This window comes from Rhincodon typus, chromosome 7 (assembly GCF_021869965.1).
Source record: "Rhincodon typus isolate 14 chromosome 7, sRhiTyp1.1, whole genome shotgun sequence".
Classification (NCBI taxonomy): domain Eukaryota; kingdom Metazoa; phylum Chordata; class Chondrichthyes; order Orectolobiformes; family Rhincodontidae; genus Rhincodon; species Rhincodon typus.
Window position 1 is genome coordinate 93,320,790 of NC_063338.1, and position 22,117 is coordinate 93,342,906.

Sequence of the window (22,117 nt, forward strand, 5' to 3'; positions counted from 1 at the left end):
AAATGGTGCTTCAGAAATTTTGCATTGGCTAGAGAGGGCAGATGGTAACTTGGTCTGATACCCCATCCGAGAAGCGTCACTTCCATCATTGCACTCCCTTAGCACTGCAATAGGGTATCCATCTGTATTTTGTATTCAGGTCCTGGAGGAGGACTTGAACTCACAACTTCCTGCAACAGAACTTGTAGAGCTGGATGAACACAGCAGGCCAAGCAGCATCAGAGGAGCAGGAAAGCTGACATTTCGGGTCTAGGCCCTTCTTCAGAAATTGCAGTGCTGAGGGAGTGCAATGATGGAAGTGACGCTTCTCGGATGGGGTATCGCACCAAGTTGCCATCTGCACTCTCTAGTGAATGCAAAATTTCTGAAGAAGGGTCTAGACCCGAAACGTCAGCTTTCCTGCTCCTCTGATGCTGCTTGGCCTGCTGTGTTCATCCAGCTCTACACCTTGTTATCTCAGATTCCCTAGCATCAGCAGTTCCTACTATCTCTGAATAATTGTGGCATTCCTTTTAACAAGTGTCTGATTTGTGAGGTTCAGTAAAGCTATTTCAAATATGGAGAGGAGATCTTCTCAGAGGACTGATTTCTCTTCTAGTTTAATAGCACTTTGCAGAATGGTAATGTTCTCTTCAAGGAGTAGAACACCCAAAGGAGCAAATAATATGCCATCAGCCCAACAGAATGGAAAGTGTAACCAGTGGGCTCAGAGCCACTTCATATCATTATGTTTCATTGTGTTACTCATGTGAATTGGTAATGAATATTATTTATAAAAAATTGCCTGCCTGTATTATACAAGGAATTAAACAATATTTATAGTTGATTTATCACAGTTTTCATTTGGAGTATGATTTTGTAAGTGTTCCGCAATAAAGAGATGAGAAGTAAGAATATCAATAAGCTTCTGTTCCTAGTCAACAGACAACAGTAAAACACAATTGTGTTTATAATTGTGCTCTTAAAAAGTCCCTCAATGATGTTGATAACATTGGAGAATGATGGATTACAGGACCAAGAGCAAAATTCTGTAAAGGTGGACACTTTTAAATAAATGAGATGTGTGTGACACTAAGCTTAAAAATGATTAAAAATTAATACATTGACTTTTAAAACATAGACTTTGCAATATGTATAGGAATAGACGATCACAACAATATTAAAAATGTTGCAATCGCAAATTCATGATAGGAGCAGGAAAGGCCATTCAGCCCCTCGTGTCTGTTCTGCTTTCAATTAGATCATAGCTGATCTGTGGCCTAATTCCATATACCTGCTTTTGGCCCGTTTTCCCTTAATGTCTTTGTTTAACAAACATTTATCGCAGTTTTAAACTAACAACTAACAACCAATTACCATTTATGGAAGACACTTCCTCACCTCTATCACCCTTTGTGTTGAGAAGAGCATCCTAACATCTCTCCTGAAGGTTGTTTGCAGGAACGCCACAGCTCAGGTGAAGTAATGAATGGTCCACTGTGAATCAGTGGGGAAGGGAGTGAATGTTGGAAGTGACAGATAGTTTTATTCATTTAAGGTTGCACTTGTCCTTCTAGACAGTAGTGGTCGTGGGTTTGGAAGGTGCTGTCAAAAGAGTTTTGGTGAATTTCTGCAGTGCATCTTGTAGATAGTACACACTGCTGCTACAGAACATCGTTGGTGGATGGAGTGAATGATTGTAGATGTGGTATCAATCAAATGGGCTGCTTTGACTTGAATGGTGTCATGTATCTTGTTGGAGGTACACCCATCCATGTAAGTGGGAGTATTCTATCATACTCCTGACTTGTGCCGAGTAGATACTGGGGAGTCATGAGGTGAGTTACTCGCCACAGAATCCCGAGCCACTGACCTGTTCTTGTAGCCGCACTGTTTATATGATGAGTTCAGTTCAGTTTCTGGTTATTGATAACCCCAGGATGTTGAAAGTGAGGAATTCAGTGATCATACTATAATTGAACATTGAGGAAGATCATGTTGGAGCTCATCATTGTCTAACACTTATGTGGCACGAATGTTACTTACCACTTAACATCCAAAGCCTGATGTAAAACAAATGTTTGCTAATCTGTTCGCGTGTTTAAAAATGAATGACAGCAATTAGTGAAATGATTTGTTCACGTAGTGAATAGAACATAGGAGGAGGCCTTTTGGTCTATCACCTCCTTGCTAGCTCTCTACAAAAGCAAGACAATCAATGCCACCAACCTTCCTTTTCCTTATAACCCTGAAAATCATTTCTTGGGCATATTACTGTCTATAGCTTTTTAAATCTGGACTTACCCAGCAACAGAGTTTAAAGAAAGACATTGCAACCATACCATTATTCCTCATCCACACACAAACATACAAAGTTAACCTCCTAGTTTCTCTCTCCACCTTGAAGATCCTCCTTAGAACCTAGAGATAGTAGGAACTGCCGATGCTGGAGTCAGAGATAACACGGTGTGAAGCTAGAGGAACACAGCAGGCCAGGCAGCATCACAGGAGCAGGAAAATTGACATTTGGGTCGGGTCGGTTAATTTTCCTGCTCCTCTGTTGCTGCCTGGCCTGCTGTGTTCCTCCTTAGAATCCAACTCTTTAAACCTTTTACTCAACTATCCCAATGTTTCTTTATGTGGCTTTGTCTGTGTTTGATCACATACTTACAAATTACCTTGGGACAATTCTATAACCACAAAAGATGGGTGAAGTACTAAACTACTATTTCACTTCAGAATTTACTGTGGAGAAGGACAAGAAGATTAGGGAACTTGGGGAAATAAATAGTGATGTCTTGAAAAGTGCCCATATTACAGAAGAGGAGGTGCTGGAGGTCTTAAAATACATAAAGCTAGATAAATCCTTGGGACCTGATCAGGTGTATCCCAGAACTTTGTGGGAAGCTAGGGAAGAGAGTGCTGGGCACTTTGCTGAGATATTTGTATCATTGACAGTCACAGGTGAGGTGCCATTATTTAAGACTGGAGGGTGGCTAATATGGTGTCATTATTTGAGTAAAGCAGTAAAGAAAAGCCAGGGATCTATAGACCAATGAGTCAGATGTGAGTGGTGGGTAAGTTGTTGGAGGGGATTCTGAGGGACAGGATTTCCATGCATTTTGAAAGGCTTGGACTGATTAGGAATAGCCAAGAACAAAAACAAAGTTGCTGGAAAAGCTCAGCAGGTCTGGCAGCATCTGTGAAGAAGAAAACAGAGTTAACGTTTCGGGTCCGGTGACCCTTCGTCAGAAGGGTCCTTCCTCAGACCCTTCCTTAGGAATAGCCAACATGGCTTTGTGTATGGGAAATTTTGTCTCACTAACTTGATTGAGTTTTTTGAAGTGGTGACAAAGAAGATTGATGAAGGCAGAGCAGTAGACATTGTCTATATGGACTTCAGCAAGGCATTTAACAAGGTCCTGCAGAGTGGATAAGTTAGCAAGGTAAGGTCACTTGGAATCCAGGGGGAGCTAGCTGATTGGATACAAAATTGACTTGAACGTAGGAGACAGAGGGTGGTGGGAAAGAGTTGTTTTTCAGATTGGAGGCCTGTGACCAGTGGTGTGCTGCAAGGATTGGTGCTGGGTCCACTACTTTTTGTCATTTATATAAATTATTTGGGCGTGAATAAAGGAGGCATTGTTAGTAAATTTGCAGATTATTACCAAAATAGGTGGGGTATTGGAATGTGAAGAATGTTATCTCAGAATACAATGGAACCTTGATCAGATGGGCCAGTGGGCCAAGGGGCAGCACAGTGGCTCAGTGGTTAGCACTGCTGCCTCACAGCACCAGGGACGCGGTTTTGATTCTACCCTCGAATGACTGTCTGTGTGGAATTTGCACATTCTCCCCATGTCTGCATGGGTTTCCTTGTAGATGGAGTTGCAGGTAGACATGGTGGTGAAAAAGGCCTTTGGTGCACTTCCTTTCATTGGTCAGTACATAGGAGTTTGGAGGTCAGGTTGCAGCATACAGGACATTGGTGAGGCTACTTTTGGAATATTGTGTTCAATTCTGGCTTCCCTGCAATAGGAAAGATGTTGTGAAACTTGAAAGGGTTCAGAAAAGATTAACAAGGATTGGAGGGTTTGAGCTATAGGGATAGGATGAATAGGCTGGGGCTATATTCCCTGGAGCATTGGAGGCTGAGGGGTGACCTTATGGAGGTTTATAAAATCATGAGGGGGATAGATAAGGTGAATAGCCAAGGGGAGAGGAGTCCAAAACTAGAGGGCATAGGTTTTAGGTGAGAGGGGAAAGATTTAAATGAGACCTGAGGAGTAACTTTTTCACGCAGAGGGTGGCGTGTGTATGGAATGTGCTGCCAGGCGAAGTGGTAGATGCTGGTACAATTACAACATTTAAAAGGTGCCCTGATGCGTACATGATTAGGAAGGATTTACATACAGAATCCGTACAGTGTGGAAACAGGCCATTCGGCCCAGTAAGTCCACATGAAGTCCCTGAAGAACATCCCACCCAGACTCACACCCCCTACCCTATAACCCTGTACTTACCATGGCTAACCCATCTATCCCTGGACACTATGGGCAATTTAGCACAGCCAATTCACCTAACCTGCATATCTTTGGACTGCAGGATGAAACTAGAGCACCCAGAGGAAACCCACACAGACACAGAGAGAATGTGCAAACTCCACACATACCGTTGCCCACAGCTGGAATTGAAGCCAGGTCCCTGGCACTGTGAAGTAGCAGTGCTAACCACTGAGCCACCGTGCTGCCCATTGGAGGGATGTTTAAAGGAATATGGGCTAAATGCTGGCAAATGGGACTAAACCAGCTTAGGATATCTGCTCAACGCAGACGAGTTGGACTGAGGGTCTGTTTCCATACTCTATAAGTCTATGACTCTATGACTCTATAATTGGCTACATAGAATCATGCAATATGCAGAGGGAGGCCATTTGGGTGTTTAAGTCCATGCCAGCAACAATCCAAGAGCAACTCAATTAGTCATACTGCCTTGCCTTTATCCAATTCCCTTTTGGAAGTCACAACGGAACTGTTTCCACCACACGCTCAGTCGGTACATTCCAGATCCAGACAGCACTCATTGTAAAAACGTCATTCCTCACGTGGCTTTTATGGAAGAATTAGATGAGAATTCCGGTGAGGCCCATCTTGACAACAGATGCATCCTGCTCCATCTTTTATACGTTTCACAAGCACTTTAGCGACTTTCTCATTAGGCAATGCATTGCCTTGATTATTCCTTGATAAAAGGCTTGTTAACAGACCAAGATGCCTCAGTAATATTCAGCTTCCTAACTTACTAAACATACTAAATGAGTTAGAGATAGAGAAAACTGAACACAGATATCAGAGTTGGTACTTAGCAAATTCGGTTCACTGCTTGCCCCAAGACACCTCTGTCTTGGATAATGGGCACCAACTCGGGGCATGGTCCATGGGCACCAGCCGTACACACACACACACACACACACGCACACGCGTGCGCGCACACACACACACAAGCACACATACACATACACACACATACGTGCGCGCGCAAGCACACCACAGAAACACAAAAACACACAAAAACACACACACACACGCACTCACACGCACACACACACACACAGACATGCACACACATGCACACACACACATGCACATGCACACACACACGCTCCACATCCATGGATATTGACATAACCTTCATGGCGTTCTCCAATCCACTTACATGCGCATGGTCTGCAGCAACAACTATCATTGTCATGTTGTGGCAAGGACACTGTGCACTCCAGAATACACACCTAGCTCATGGACTGGGTCAGGCTGCATCTCCAGGCTCCTCACTCACTGTCATAGTACTGAGCCTACCTGGACATTCTTAGCATTTCTGCACACCTTGCCTTTTTGCACTTTGCCCTCTTAGCCAGAGATGCGAGGCTCATGCTACTGCTATCTTACCTTGTCACTTAGAGCAGGACAAAGGTAGAAAGCTTATCCCAAGTGTCAGTACACCATAGTCAGGTCAAGGGATCCCAGCAAGTCAATGGCAACCTCCAGTCCAGGTATTTGAAAAGGGTCAGTCAGCCACAAGGGGCAGTCAGAGACAGGATGTTCTCCATATAAGGGGTGAGGAGCTGAATGTTAAGCCTTTTTTCTCTTTATTCATTAATGGGATGAGGGCATCACTGGCTAGGCAGCATTTATTGCCCATCCCTAATTGCCCAGAGGGCAGTTCAGAGCCAACCACATTGCTGTGGGTCTGGAGTCAAATGTAGGCCAGACCAGTTGAGGATGGTGGTTTCCTTCCCTAAAGGACATTAGTGAACCAGATGGGTTTTTCCGACACTCGACAATGGGTTCATGGTCATCATTAGGTTCTTAATTCCAGATATTTTATTGAATTCAAATTCCACCATCTGTCATGGCGGGATTCGAAGCCAGGTCCCCAGAATATTATCTGGGTCTCTGGATTAACAGTCCAGTGATAATACCACCAGGCTATTGCCTCCCCTCCATGGTTTATGAGGGGGCTGTTTTCCTGAGTGAGAAATGAGAAAGAGGCAGGTAATGAAGGAGATGGAAGTGAGGGGTACGGCTGTTATTGTTGATACTGGTGGGGAGGTGTCCCAAGTGAGTGACTAGGCACATGGAGGCCATGCAGGGTTAGTGTTATCAGAGGTTGCCATGGGTGACAGAGAGTAAGGGCATTCTTGCAGGCAGTAATTAGAGTGATAGAACATGAGGCTTGTCCTGTACAGTAATCGAGATACAGTGAATGTGAGGTGTTGGAGGAGTGGGTAAGATCATTGATCTTCTTCCCACAGTGTTGAATGTCCCTGCATACAGCTGAAAGTGCTTTTTTGTGGTGGTAACGTCAGACCAGTCTGGCATGGTCTGATGTCATGGCTTCTACTGCTGGTCCTGGGGGAAGACAAAAGCCTTGTCATGGCTCCACCCTGAGTAGCAGCAGGTCCCTGCCTATAAAACAGGCACCAATTTCCCCTTGTCTGCCAATGCCCAGGGGAAATGCCAGTTACCATGCCAGTCAGCTCTGGACCGACAGTGCTAGCTCAGGTGAAATATGGCATTTTAAAAATGACACAGGTGCAGGGAATACCAGTGAGTTCTGGGATGTCCACTGAGTGTGAGTTTTTTTTGGAATAGCACCTGATAAGATGGAGCCAGAATTGAATATGATGAATTAGAAACAAAATCAGAAGTTGTTGGAAAATCTCAGCAGGTCTGGTAGCATCCGTGGAGAGAAAGCAGAGTTAATGTTTCAGCTCCAGTGACCCTTCTTCAGAACTGAGGGATTAGCTTGCTTTTTGTTTAGAAGAATCAATGATTGAGCTTTGCTCAAAAATAAAATGAGGCAGTTCACAGAAGACCTGGCTGGCATCATACATAAGAACGTTTTCACCCAGCTACTTTTGAACAGCTAAAATATTGATCACCTCATCACCTCTGGGACGTTTTTGCACTGGAGTGTAGGAGGTTGAGGGGTTACTTTATGGAAGTTTATAAAATCATGAGGGGCATAGAAAAGTTGAATAGCAAAAGTTTTTTCCCTAAATTATTGAGCATAATTTTAAGGTGAGAGGAGGAAGATTTAAAAAGAACACGAGGAGCAACTTTTCACACAGTGTGTGGAACAAACTGCCAGAGGAAGTGGTGGATGCAGGTTCAGTTACAACATTTAAAAGACATTTGGATAAGGATATGAATAATAAAGGTTTGGAGGGGTATGGACCGAATGCAGGCAGATGGGACTCATTTAGTTTGGGAACATGGTTGGTGTGGACTAGTTGGACTGAAGGGTCTGTTTCCATGCAGTATGACTCTATGACGCTAAGAATTTGCAAGGGAAAATATGCTGTGGGTTCAGTGGTTCAGCTCTAGCCTCCCAGCCTGCCTCGATCCCTTATAATTTGCCGACTGGCACAACAGCTCCATGGCAGACACGATCTTCCTAGCCCTACACTCATCCCTGAAACATCTGTATAATAAGGATACCTACGTCAGGCCTCTACTTATTGACTACAGCTCCATCTTCAACACTAATCCCAACCAAACTAATTTCCAAACTCTGAGACCTAGGTCTCTGCTCAGCCCTCTGCAACTGAATCCTCGAATTCCTGACCCACAGACCGTAATCAGTGGAGTCAAGCAACAGTACTTCCTCCACGCCAATCCTAAACACCAGTGCCCCACAAGGATGTGCATTCACCCCCTTACTGCACTCCCTGTACACTCATAACTGTGTGGCCAAATTACATCCAAGCTCCATCTACAAGTTCGCTAACAACACCATTGTTGTAGGCTGGATGTCAAACAATGAAAAGACAGAATACCGGAAAGAGATAAAGTGCTTGGTGGCATGGTGTAAAGATAACAATATCACCCTCAACGTCAGAAAAGCTAAACAGCTGACCATTGACTTCAGGAGGATGACATGCCTCTGCCTGCATCAATGGACCTGAGGTGGAGAGGGTTGAGAGTGTCAAGTTCCTAGCAGTGACACTAACCAATCTGTCCTGGACCTCCCCACGTTGATGTGAGGGTCAAGAAGGCACAACAATGCCTCTTCTTTCTCAGGAGGCTAAGGAAATTCAACATGTCCATAAAGACTCTCACCAACTTTTACCGATTCACTACAGAAAGCTTTCTCTCTGGAAGCATCACAGCTTGGTACGACAACTCCTCTGCCCAGGACCGTATGAAAGTACAGAAACTTGTGAACACAGCCCAGACCATCACACAAGCTGACCTTCCATCCATTGACTCCATCTACAGCTCTCGCTGCCTCAGAAAGGCAGCCAAAATCATCAAACCACGCCCCCCAGCCCTCCAGCTATAATCTCTTCCAACCTCTTCCATCAGGCAGAAGATACAAAAGCTTAAACACACGTACCAACAGGTTCAAAGATAGCTTCTTCCCAGCTGTTATTAGACTTCTGAATGGACCTCTCAAATTTCATATCTAATGTTGATCTTGCTTTCCATGCACCTTCTTTGCAGCTGTAACTTTGTATTCGTTGTTCTGTTCAGTCACCCTGTGATCTTTGTATGGTATGATCTTCCTGTACTGCACACAAAACAAAATTTTCCACTGTACCTAGGTATGTGTGACAATAATAAATCAAATCAAGTATTGACAAGAAGAATCATAACATTGAACAATCCAACAGATGGATTTGGAATTGAAGGTCTGAGTATTTTATCTGAAAAGGAGATGTACTTCCTTAAACTTTAAATCGGGGAAGTAAACTAATAAAGATATTGAGAGACACAGGAGTAAGTAAGTCACTGATGCTGGCTCATGACATTGTTTGTTTTACAAAGGGTTAATGAAGGAGATAATATTAATTGGATGTATGCATGAAGGTTACAAAACAGTTTCGTTATACAGAGTATCTTGGATTTAAGAGTGACTTTATACATAGAGCAGTTGTAGTGGGGGTGGTGTCATAAATTCCTAGAAGGAATTGATTTTACTTTGTGAAATAATCTGGCAGGTTCAAGAATATTGGCTTCACCAAGGGTGGTGGAACAACCAATGGAGGGAAAAGAAGCGAAAATGTTACAGCAAGAAGATGCTGATTAGTTTCCTGACTGTGTTGTGACTAGATCTCAGGCCAATGGAATTACAAAGTAGAACAGAGTATGAAACTGGGGGATAATTTTGAAATTCAGTTGTTGGATACAATTTTCAAAATTTTAGCAAAAGAAGACGAAGGTAAAGAGAATGAGGCTGATATGTTTAGCTGAACTTCTTTTATAAAAATGCAACAGATGGATTTGGAATTGAAAGAGTTATAACGGAGAGCTTGCTCTGAAATTGAACCAGAAATAATACCTGCGTATTATTGCTTAAAAGACAAAACACTAATGAGGAAGTGGAGGCCACCTCAAATACGGAAACATGAGCAGTGATCTATGATAGTGGTAGTTCCATCTGAATATCATAATGAAATTTTACAAATCCCTCACAAGATTCCAATGGTAGGTCACTTAGGTATTAGGAAAATACTGGTTAAAAAAAAGTAAAGCATTTTTATTGGTAAGGATTACAATGTTAGGAGGTTGATTCGCTTGGTTGTCTGGTTTGTGATGGGTGGGTTCAGTTCCTGCATCAGCTGAGGTTACCATGAAGAGCTCTCCTTCTTCAAACAACCCCTCCACTCACCCCACCTGAGGTATGGTGACCCTCTGGTTAAACCATCACTAGTTGTCTCTCTCCAGTGAGAGAGCAACCCTACAGTCTGGTAAGACTATGGTGACTTTAAACTTTTTACGTAAAGATGTGATCATATTTTACCAGACATTTAATGAAATTTTACCAGTCAAGTAGTGGAAAAACATCAAACATCAATTAAACTTTAATTCTGATACCAGAGTTTGAAGAACTGTTTGGCAGTGTCTTAATAGATTATGGGGAGGCAATGGCCTAGTGGTATTATCGCTGGACTGTTAATCTGGAGACCTAGATAATGTTCTGGGGACCTGGGTTTGAATCCCACCATGGCAGATGGTGGAATTTGAATTCAATAAATATCTGGAATTAAAAGTCTAATGATGACTGTGAATCCATTGTCAATTGTTGGGGAAAACCCATCTGGTTCGCTAATTCCCTTTAGGGAAGGAAACTGCCATCTTTACCTTGTCTGGCCTACATGTGACTCCAGATCCACAGTAATATGGTTGACTTTTAACTGCCTTCTGGGCAATTAGGGATGGGCAATAAATGCTGCCTAGCCAGTGATGCCCTCATCCTGTGAAAGAAATAAAGAAAATACAATCCCTGCCTAAAAGCTGGGATGGGAACTTGTATTTTTTTAACAAATATAGATGTTCCCACAATATTTCCTGAAGCAGAGCCTTTAGGAAAAATTATTGAAAAAGTGGTCAAGTAAAAACCAGTTCAGTTTGATGCACAAGGTATGAATTGTCCAAAGAAATACAATCAGATCAAGATTAAAATTTTATGTCACAACTATTCAAGGAAACTTTTATATGCTTGAGAATAATTTATATCTTCTGCTTATCACTCACAATCTCAAGGTGCATTGGAAAGGTGGCATTAAAACTTTGAAAACCATGATTAAACTTGTTGTCAGTAATATCATATTGTTTGGGATAAATAAATAGCTTTATTATTATTTGCCATTAGGAATGCTTCTAATGAGGCCACAAAATTCAATTCTTCTGAACTAATATACGGACATGAGGTGAAAGGATTAAATATTGATTGAAGGAAAATTAATAAACCAAAGCTCCAAGACTACATTTACAGCCTATGTTTCCAGTTTCAGAGAGAAATTGAATAAAGCATTTGGCATTGGCTAAAAAAAACATTTTAAGGGTGCTCAAGAAACAATGAAAACTAGAGCAGACGATAAAAAACTAAAGTTCATATTTTATTGCAGACAAGGGACTTGAGTTGTTACCTATCTCTGGGGCAACATTAATTGCGAGATCGAGAGACCTTGTCAAATCAACAGAAACTCAATTATGTAAATTAGGTAGAGTGTATACCTGACAGGAAAAAAAATTAACAGAGAGGATGTTATATTAACATGGTGAAGAGACACAATATGAAGGAAAAATTATACTTAAAGTTGAGAAAGTGGAGAATGAACAGAAATTGAAAATTCAAACTGGATAATACAGACGTACATGAAGTTTAATAGCATCATGTTCTATCTTCCAAAAAATTATCAAAGTGACTTTTTAAGCATTCCAGAATAGACCAGAAACTGATTTTGACTGTTCATCATGTTAATGTGGAGATGTGTTATCTATAAAACAACATCTTTACAGACTCAATCCAGAAAGAAGCCCAAGTGAGGGAAGAGATTAAATTCATGATGGAAAATAACGTTATTGAACAAAGTGATAGTAGCTGGAGGTCACCTATAGTGATACCACTGAAACCAAATGAATTACAAAGACGCTACATTGATTATGTCAAAGACAATGTAGTAACAAAGGGGACTCATTTCCTACTTCAAAATTGGAAGGCTGCATCGAATAAATTGGCGCATGACTCATCACAAAAACTGACTTACTAAAAGGAATTGAAATTTCCAGATCAAGTTCCTTTTAGTTTAAGTTTAAAACAGATGTGCGAGGCACGTTTTTCACACAAAGTGGGGAGAGTGCCTGGAATACGCTTCCAGAGGAGGTGGTGGAAGCTGACACAATAACAGCTTTCAAGAAGCACCTGGATGAATACATGAATAGGAAGGGAATAGTGGGATATGGATCCTGTAAGTGAAGACAGTTTTAGTATGGAAGAGCAAAATGTGTCGACGCAGGCTAGGAGGGCCGAAGGGCCTGTTCCTGTGCTGTATTGTTCTTTGAGTGATAAGGCCAAAGAAATATTGGCCTTTGTAACACTGGATGGACTCTATCAATGTTAACTCACGTTGTTTGAAAAGAAAAATGCAACAGTTACATTTCAAGATGAACCAATAAAGACATTGAAGGACTATGTAACTATATGGTTTATAGTGATGATTTGATTGTTTTTAACCATGGGAGGAACAGTTATAGAGTCATAGAGTCATATAGAACGGAAACAGACCCTTCGGTCCAACCAGTCCATGCCAAACATAATCCCAAACTGAAATAGTCGCATCTGCCTGCTCCTAGCCCATATCCCTCCAAACCTTTTCTATTCATATACTTATACAAATGTCTTTTAAAAATTGCAATCGTACCCACATCTATCAATTCCTTAGGAAGCTCATTCCACATGCGAACCACCCTCTGTGTAAACAATTTGCCCTGCATGTCTTTTTTAAAATCTCTTTCCTCTCACCTTAAAAATGTGGCCCCTAACCTTGAAATCCCCTATGCTAGGGAAAAGACAACTATCATTAACTCGATCTATACCCCTCATTATTTTATAAACTTCTATAAGGTCACCTCTCAATCTCCTATGCTCCAGTAAAAAAAGTCTTGGCCTATCCATCCTTTCTTTATAACTCAAATCTGCCATACCCAGCAACATCCTGGTAAATCTCTTCTGAACCTCTCCAGCTTAATAATGTCCTTCCTATAACTGGGCGACTAGAACTGGGTGCAGTATTCCAAATGAGGCCTCACCAATGTCCTGCACAACCTCAATATGACTTCCCAACTCCTATACTCAAAGGACTGAGAAATGAAGGAAAGCGTGCTAAACGTTTTCTTAACCACCCTGCCTATAAGTCACCATTTGACAGAATTGCTTGATCGACTCCAAAAAGCTTAGTGATAATGGGACTGCATTTGCATTATGAGAGTTCTTTTTATTCGTTCATGAGACAAAAGCATCACTGGCTAGGCAGCATTTATTGCCCATCTCTAGTTGCCCACAAGGCAGTTAAGAGTCAACCACATTGCTACAGGGCTAGAGTCACATGTAGGCCAGACCAGGTAAAGATGTCAGTTTCCTTCCTTAAAGAGAATTAGTGAACCAGATGGGTGTTTTCCCCTAACAATCAGCAATGGATTCACAGTTATCATTAGACTCTTAATTCCAAATATTTATTGAAGTGGCAGGATTCAAACCTGGGTCCCCAGAACATTATCTGGGTCTCTAGATTAACAGCCCAGCGATAATGCTACTAGACCATCACCTCCCCATAAAATAAACATGGAAATAGCTTGCTTTCAGTTTAGTGCAATCAGCAATTAAGTTTGTTTTGCTTAAAGGTAGAACCTAGAAGTTGGAAAGGTTTTAGTTTCGGTTTACCAAAATCCTGGTTGAATTTAGACGCAAGAGAATTTCTTGTGGAGAAAGGAGTTAGTTAGAGGATAGGTTACCTCCATGTGAATGTTTGGTTTGAAATATCTTGAACTCTCTGGTATTTAAGTAAATTGATGGTGTTGGGAATAGATGGGATTGTATTTTTACTGTTTTGAGATCTTTCAAATTGTGTTTTATGTAAATAGCTTGGTTTATTCTAGTCCATCTTCATTTCTTTTATGTAATGAGCAGCTGTTTTCTTGTTAAACCCAAATCTGTAACATTGTATGCTCTTGTTTCAGCGAACAAATGCTGCATCACATAAAAAAAACTAAATATGATCTATCAAGCCGGATTTTAGTCTGGAATCTCAATGCCAGCAGTGTTAGTATTGGTGCAGTGTTGTCACAGAAGGATAAAATGGGGATTGAATGACCAGTTAGTTATTTTTGTCACAAACTAAATTCTTGCCGGAAAAAAAATTCAACCCTGGGAAAAGAGAGTTTGGTGTTAACTCTTCAACTTTTTGATGTCTGTACATTCAATAATTCTACAGAGACTTATTTTAATCCATTAACTCTCTTAGAAAGGTTTCATGGAAAACATTTGAGTTTTGAGTTTTGTTTTGGTGGAGTTTAATGTTACACCATATAGTTTGACAATCACTCATGTAGCAAAAAGAGGCAAAATCATAGTGCATGCTTTGTCAAGAACAAATATGGAGGAAAATAAATGTAATCAAAATGGACTTGAATAGAATATGATTGTTATGAAAAGTTCTTGCGTATTTAATGCACATATATCGTTCCTGTCAAAGTGAAATCTGTATTAGTAAAACAAAAATAGTGAGAAGAAAAAGTTATAACACACCATGAAATATCTCTTAAAGGTACTGTTTGTTTTTTTCTCTGTGTGGAAGTATTATGAAGGTTTCACTCTGGGATATGACTTGTCCAGTATTGGCATCAGCTGAGATCATAAGAGATCCTAGGCAGCAGTAGCTCCACATTAGAAGTATCAGCTTTGCTGCACCAGTTGGCCCTTCATCATCTAGAGTCATGGAGTCATAGAGTCCTACAGCACGGAGTCAGCCCCTTTGGGCCAAATGGGTCCATGACGACCAAAATGTCCATCCACGCTAATCCCATTTCCCTGCACATGGCCCATATCCTTCTAAACCTTTCCTATCCATGTATTCATCCAAATGCCTTTTAAATGTTGTTAATTTACCTGCCTCAACCACTTCTGCTGGCAGTTGCGTACCACCGTCTGTATGCAAACATTGCCCCTCAGGTTCCCAGGTATTCTTTCCCCTCTTAGCTTAAACTGATGCCCTCTAGTCCTATATTCCCCAACCCTGGGAAAAAGACTGAGTACATTCATCCTACCCATGCCTCTCATGATCTGATACACTTCTATAAGATCCTCCCCTTAGTCTCCTACGCTCTTTGGCTGCTTGTTATTAATTGTGGTTAAAAATGGACTCGCTCCACTTCCTCCATAGTCTGAGTACAGAGAAATGATTTCCTTTGGTGGGTATATCCAGGTCAAGGGAGCGCAATTTTAAAATTAAAGCAAAGCTGCTGAGGAATTCAATTGAAAAATAGGCATGTGGTGTGCGCTGGAAATCAAAAGGCTTTTTGAATGCTGAGGATCAAAGTTTCAAAGACTGAAATAGCTAGATTTTTGTGACGGTAAGGTGAGTGATGGGGTCGGGACATGTGATCTATAAGCAGAACAGACTCAAGGGGCAGAATGGTTTATTCATGTTGCTATGCACAGTGTGTCAGACGTGACTACATACCTGGGGAAGTGATGCTGCTTTTAAAGTCACATTACCTTGTTATACAGAACATGATACTGTTTAATATTCACATTTAAAGCGCGGCAAGCATTTGCTTTGTACAAAGATCAGGACATCACAGACAAGAATCCAAAGACAAAGGCAAGAAGCCCCGAAACAGACGGACAGACAGACAAACACTGTATTTTTGCCACTCCACGGAGGGAATGTGGCTGGTTCAGTTCAAATCATAAAGGAGACTTCTAATTTACTGTTAAGAGCTCCAAATTGCTGATACCCTTACCCTTAGTGCAGCTGCTAAAAGAGACACACAGATCCACACACTCACACATACACACTGTACACTCCTGCATGCAAGAGTACACACACACACATGTTTAATACTCTATAATATCTGCCAGCACTTTTTTTTTCTGGATGCAGGATAATGTAAAACAGAAGTAGAGAAATGTACTGGGCCAATTAACATTTAAAGTTCACAGTATTTGAATAAATTAAGAAAAACACATGACAATGTCTTTGAAATTGTCCTTTCTCTCCCCCCTTTTCAAGATACCCCACCGATTTCAAAGTGTCCCATTTTTGATTTTTTAAACACTCCTGGTTTTTGTCCCTTCAAATCTTCAGAAGAGCAACTTTCATGGAACCGGAGATTTCTTTCCAAAATATAATATAAAGAATAATTCACATTAAATATGACAAAAATAAAAAATAAATTAAATTAACTGTTTCAGTACAATATAATCTTCAAGTGCCTGGCAAATCAGGTGCTGCCTCTTCAATATTTTGTTTGTTTGTTCAGTTTCTTTGCGTTTGAAGAAGTCTTGGAAGTCTTTGGTCTCTTCCTGTTTACTAAATTAAAAACTAATTTCAGTACGTTTGCAGGACCAGGAGACAGGGAAAGAGAGATAGTGACAGAGACGAACAGGGCAGGCACTAAGGCCCAGTGTTGCAGAGGAGTGCAACTTTTCTTTGAGACCAGGGAAAAAGAACAAAGTTTAGGAAGTTGCATGAAGTTTGCATCCAACTCGGTTCACAAAGTTGACGCGATTTGTACCTCCTTCCGAGATACTTCGTCTTCCGAACAGGAGCTGTTGGAGGTGTAGCCTAATTCTGTGCTGCACTGCAGGAATTTTGTGCTGTGGCTGTTGAAATCCACACTCTCTGACTCCGACCTGCTCTCACCCCCTGCCGCCTTGTCTGAGTATTTTCCAGCTCGCTGCTTCTCCGCCTCCTGCGCTGCCTGCTCCTTGGCTTTCCGACTCCTTTTCCACTTCATCCTTCGGTTCTGGAACCAAATTTTTACCTGAGTGAGATTAAGAGAGAGAGAGAATAATTCAATGGTCTTACAAGTTGGACTCTCCTTAAAGACTGGATCAGTAAGGACTATATTCACTGGAGTTTAGAAGAATAAGGGAGGGAATCTCATAGAAACTAATAAAATTCTCACAGGACTAGACAGGGTAAACACAGGAAGAATGTTCCCGATGACCGGGGAGTCCAGAACCAGGGGTCACAGTCTAAGGGTACGGGGTAGGTCATTTAGGACTGATATGAGGATCATATCATTAGAGTGGTGAACCTGTGGAATTCTCTGCCACAGAAAGTGGTTGAGGCCAAAACATTGAATGTTTTCAAGAAGGAGTTAAGTATCATTCTTAGGCCTAAAGGGATCAAAGGGTATTGGGCGTAGACGGGAACAGGGGAGTTGGATGATCAGCTGGGATCAGATTGAATGGTGGAGCAGGTTCAAATGGCCTACTCTTGCTCCTATTTTCTATGTTTAGCCCAACTTGCCATTTACAAGATCACAGAATGGTTCCATCATGGAAGGAGGCTGTTCAGCCCATCAAGCTTACACCAGCTATTGAAACAAATATTACCCCAAGCCAATCTCCTGCTTTTTCTCCACACACTATTTCTATCGAAAGAATCACTCAATGCCCTTTTGAATGTTTCAACTGAACTTACCTGTGCCACATTCCCAGGCAGTGCATTCCAGACTCCAACTACTCGCTGTGTTTATGTTGCATTTTCAATGTAATTATTTTTTGTTTGTTCCTTCGGGAGGTGGGGCCATCTAAGACAGGACCAGCATTTGTTGCACGTCCCTATTTGGGCAATAAACTTCCCAAAAAAGGTATCTTATGGACCTGAGTGCAACCTGAGTGCAGTAACTTGCAAGGCTATCGCGCAAATGCTGCAAAGGGGAATTAGAATGGGTAGCTCCTTGATTGGCCAGAACAGACATGATGGGCCAAGTGGCCTCTTTCAGTGCTACAATCTTTTTAGGATTCAAAGATACAAAAATCCACAGCAGTTAATTTGTCATTAATTCATGGGACATGGGCAAGGCTGACCATTTGGCATCCTGAACTACCCTTGAACTGAATGTTATTAATGAAGGTAATTAAGAGTCAACCATCTTGCTGTGAGTCTGGAGTCATGTCCAGGCCTGACAGGGAAAGATCCAGTGGATTTGCTTCCGTAAAGGACATTACTGACCCTGATGGATGTTTACAATAATCAATGATAACTTTGTGGCTATCATTTGTATTTTGACACACATCATCAATCACCCATTTCACTGATTAAATGAACAATTGACAAGTGCTGCCCACTGAGGACAGTGCAACAACTACAGAAATAAGAAAGGGTAGGAAGGGAGAACATAAGAACTAGGAGCAGGAGTAGGTAAATCCACAATACCGCTAGGGAGGAAGTTCCAAGATTTTGACCCAATGACACAGAAAGAACAGCAATATATTTCCAAGTCAGGATGGTGAATGGCTTGGAGGGGAATTTGCATTAGAAGGTGCTGTCTAAAGATCTTGGGTGAATTTCTGCAGTACATCTTGTAGAATTAATGGACATTAGTTAATTATATTAATTATGAAGTGTTTTGATGTAGTAAAGATGGAAAAACTGCTACTGGTGGCAGGAAGAACAGTAATCAGAAGGATAAGAGCAAAATCCTGCAGATGCTGGAAACCTGAAACAAACACAGAATGCTGGAGAAACTCAGCAGGTCTGGCAGCATCTGGAGAGAGAAATAGAGTTAATGTTTTGAGTCAGACTAGCGCAGTTATGAAGAAAAGTCATTTTGCACTCGAAATGTTAGCTCTCTTTGTCCCTCCACAGATGCTGCCAGACCTGCTGAGTTTCTCCAGCAATTTTTGTTTTCATCTCAGTGACCAGGGGCATAGAAATTTAACAAAATTGACAAAGGAACTGGAGAGGTAGATAAAGAATTTTATTTTTTTAAAAAAGTGCGTGAGTGTGATCTGGAAAATTCAGTCTGAAACGTTGAATGTAGCAAATTCAGTCTGTGGAATTCCCGGCCCATTGAAGCAGTAGAGGCTACCTCATTGAATGTTTTTAAGACAAAGATAGATAGGTTTTTGAACAGTGAAGGAATTAAGGGTTATGGCGGGCGGGCAGGTGAATGGAGCTCAGTCGATGAAAAGATCAGCCATGATCTTATTGAATGGCAGAGCAGGCTCAAGATGGCCTACTCCTGCTCCTAATTTGTTATGTTCTTACAGCAACTTTAAAAGAGGGAACTGGATAAATACTCAAGAGGTGTTTAATTTGCATGGCAATGTCAAAAGAGCAGGGAACTGGATAAATACTCAAGAGGTGTATAATTTGCATGGCAATGTCAAAAGAGCAGGGAACTAATTGGAAAGTTCTTTCAAAGCACAAGCATTGGTACAATGGGCTGAATGGCACTGGTCTATGGTTGCGTCCTTACCTGGGTTTCAGTCAGCATGAGGGATGTGGCCACCTCAAAGCGTTTTGGCCTGGACAGGTATTTGTTGAGCTTGAACTGGTTCTCCAACTCCAGGAGCTGTTGACTGGTGAACGCAGTCCGCGGCCGACGGCATTTCCCCATCAGTCCTGACTGAGGTTGAGCTGTGAAGCAGACAAAGATGATCAAAGTTACCGATCAGCTTCAATCATACATACAAGCACATGACTTAAGAACCATTCAGCTACTTCAAGGCTGCTTCACAATTCAATGAGGTCATGGACAACCTGTTTGTGCTTTGAATTCCATGTTCTCACTACCTAATTACCTTTGATTACCTGACCTAACAAGAACCTTCACCTTTAAAATAATTCAATGGTCCCCAGAATTCTGAGGCAGAGAGTTTCCAATCCCATAATCCTCTGAGAGAAGAAATTCTCTAGCATACAAAAGTAGCCCCTAATTTTAAAACAATGTCTTCGCGATATAGAATTGTCCCATTGTAGGGGGAAGCATATTTTTCATGGCATCCCAAAGCATTTTGCAACCAGTGACGTACGGTCACAATTGTAGAAAACTGCAGCCAATATGAGTACAGCAAGCTGGGTTTGGGATTGTTTAGTCTCCCCATGGTATGGTGTTTCAGTCCATGGTCTTTTTTATGCAAGAACTCTTTAATTACAGCCCAATCCATAGCATCGCAGTAATGTCACTGGGTTATAATCCAGGCTAAAGGACATGGGTTCAAATCTTATTATAGAAACTAGCGGGTGTTGAATTCAATTCATAAACATGAAATTGAAAGGTTGTCTTAGTGATGCTGACCAAGAAAGTATCATCAATTGTTGTTAAAAAGCCATCTGGTTTACTAATGTCCTTTAGGGAATCTGCCAGACTGGCCTATATGTGACTTCAGACACACAGCAATGTTGTTGACTCTTAACTGCCCTCTGCAAAACTGAGGTAGACAGATTTTTAATCAGGAAGGAATCAAGAATTATGGGGAAAAGGCAAGAAAGTGGGATTGAGGATTATCAGATCTGCCGGAGCAGACTTGATGGGCTGAATGGCCTACATCTTCTTTTCCCTGTGATCCTCAGTTCCCTTACTGATTAAAAATCTGTCTACCTCAGCCTTGAATATACTGAATGACCCAACCCTGACAGCCCTCTGTGGTAAAGAGTTCCACAGATTCACTCCCTCAGACAATAGAAATTCCTCCTCATCTTTGTCCCAAAAGTATGACCCCTTACTCTGAGATTATGCCCTCTGGTCCTAGACTCTCCCACAAGGTGAAACAATGTTTCCACAACTAGCATGTCATCTTGCCTCAGAATTTTGAATGTTTCAATCTTGTTTAAGAGCACTTCCTGTGTAGGCTTTTCTTATTTCAAAATATTCTTAAAAAATACTTTTAAATGTATGTACATATTCACAAATACAGTTCGATTCTGTAGGGTGACACATCAAGGAAACAAACACTGGAGATAGTAGGAACTGGCGATGCTGGAGAATCTGAGATAACAAGGTGTAGAGCTGGAGGAACACAGCTGGCCAAGAAGGGTCCAGACCCGAAACGTCAGCTTTCCTGCTCCTCTGATGCTGCTTGGCCTGCTGTGTTCCTCCAGCTCTACACCTTGTTATCTTAGAAATGAATGCAATCCCTTTGTCTGCCTATCCTTCTATCTCTCTCTCTTTCTCTCTTTCTGGGCTCCCTCTTGCCCCCACCACCCTCCGTCATCAGCACAAATAACACTTTTTACTATCTGCTATCAGTTCTGAATGAGAGTCACTAAAATCTTAACTCTGCTTTCCCTTCACGGATGCTGTCAGACCTGCTGAGTTTCTCCAGCAATTCCTGTTTGTGTTTGCTTTATATCTCCAGCATCCACAGTTCTTTGTTTTATTTACATGAATGAAACATTCCTTTATATCAATCCTTCCTGTTCCCTGGCTATAAAACCTAAGCAAAACCATAAATTGATGGGCAGGTAGATAATTTCTTATTGACCCCACAAAATAACACCAATCGATAATCAAATAGTTAGTGAGTGTTAAAGGATCTCCAGGTGAAAACCTTTATAGTTAAAAGTGGGAGAAGCCAGTTTAAACATTTGTTGAGGAGCTAGGAGAGGAATAAATGACACAAAAAAGCATCTCACAGAGAGATCAGATTTATATAGCATCTTTTTTGACCTGGGGACAGCCCAAAATGCTGAAACATTAGTGAAGTGCACTTTGAAGTGTTGACACTGTTGTAACTTAGGAGGCTGTCAACCAATTTTCCCACAGTAAGCTCCCACAATAAATAATATGAAACTGGCCAGAAAACCTGTTGTTATGATGTTAGTTTCCTTCCTTATCTCTTTGCTGCTTGCTGTGTACATGACACTTGTTGGACCCCGCCTGGAGCATTGTGACATCATCATTGGTGGTCCCTCACAGAGGTGGGTGGCTCTCTTCCACTCTCAGGGATGAGACTGTAGGTGGCTGTACAGATCGATGCGGTTTCCACAGGATCTGTTACACTTGGAACAGAAGGTGGCCGTGGGAAGGGTTGGCTGTGGTGTTGGTGTGGCAAGCGCGCTCCTTTCGCTGTTTTCGCCTGGCTTCCACTTTTTCCCGACTCCAAGTCTCGAGGCGCTTGATGCCTTCCCGGATGGTCCTCCTCAACTTTGGACGGTCTTGGGCCAGTGATTCCCAGGTATCAACTGGAATGCTGCACTTTGCCAGTGAGGCCTTGAGCACGTCACTGAAGCGTTTCCTCTGGCGTTTCCCACCTGGGGCTCTCCTGCTGTTTCGGAGCTGGGAGTAGAATACCTGCTCGGGGAGTCCTGTGTAGGATATACAGACAACATGTC

The 22,117-nt window shown here is 41.8% G+C and overlaps 2 protein-coding genes across 2 annotated transcripts in view; both read right to left on the reverse strand.

The window, feature by feature from the left end:
* The window catches only part of cfap65 (cilia and flagella associated protein 65), a 405,073-nt gene that overhangs the window by 185,008 nt on the left and 197,948 nt on the right, over positions 1–22,117 (reverse strand). The gene's annotated exons all lie outside the window — the stretch shown is intronic.
* Positions 15,548–22,117, reverse strand: part of mnx2b (motor neuron and pancreas homeobox 2b) — a 50,761-nt gene continuing 44,191 nt past the window's right edge. The window contains exons 2-3 of the mRNA XM_020518308.2: positions 19,260–19,420; positions 15,548–16,811 (exon numbers count right to left, since the gene is read on the reverse strand). Coding sequence (XP_020373897.1) covers positions 16,539–16,811; positions 19,260–19,420 — 434 coding nt within the window. The 3' untranslated portion in view covers positions 15,548–16,538. The remainder of the gene's footprint in view (positions 16,812–19,259; positions 19,421–22,117) is intronic.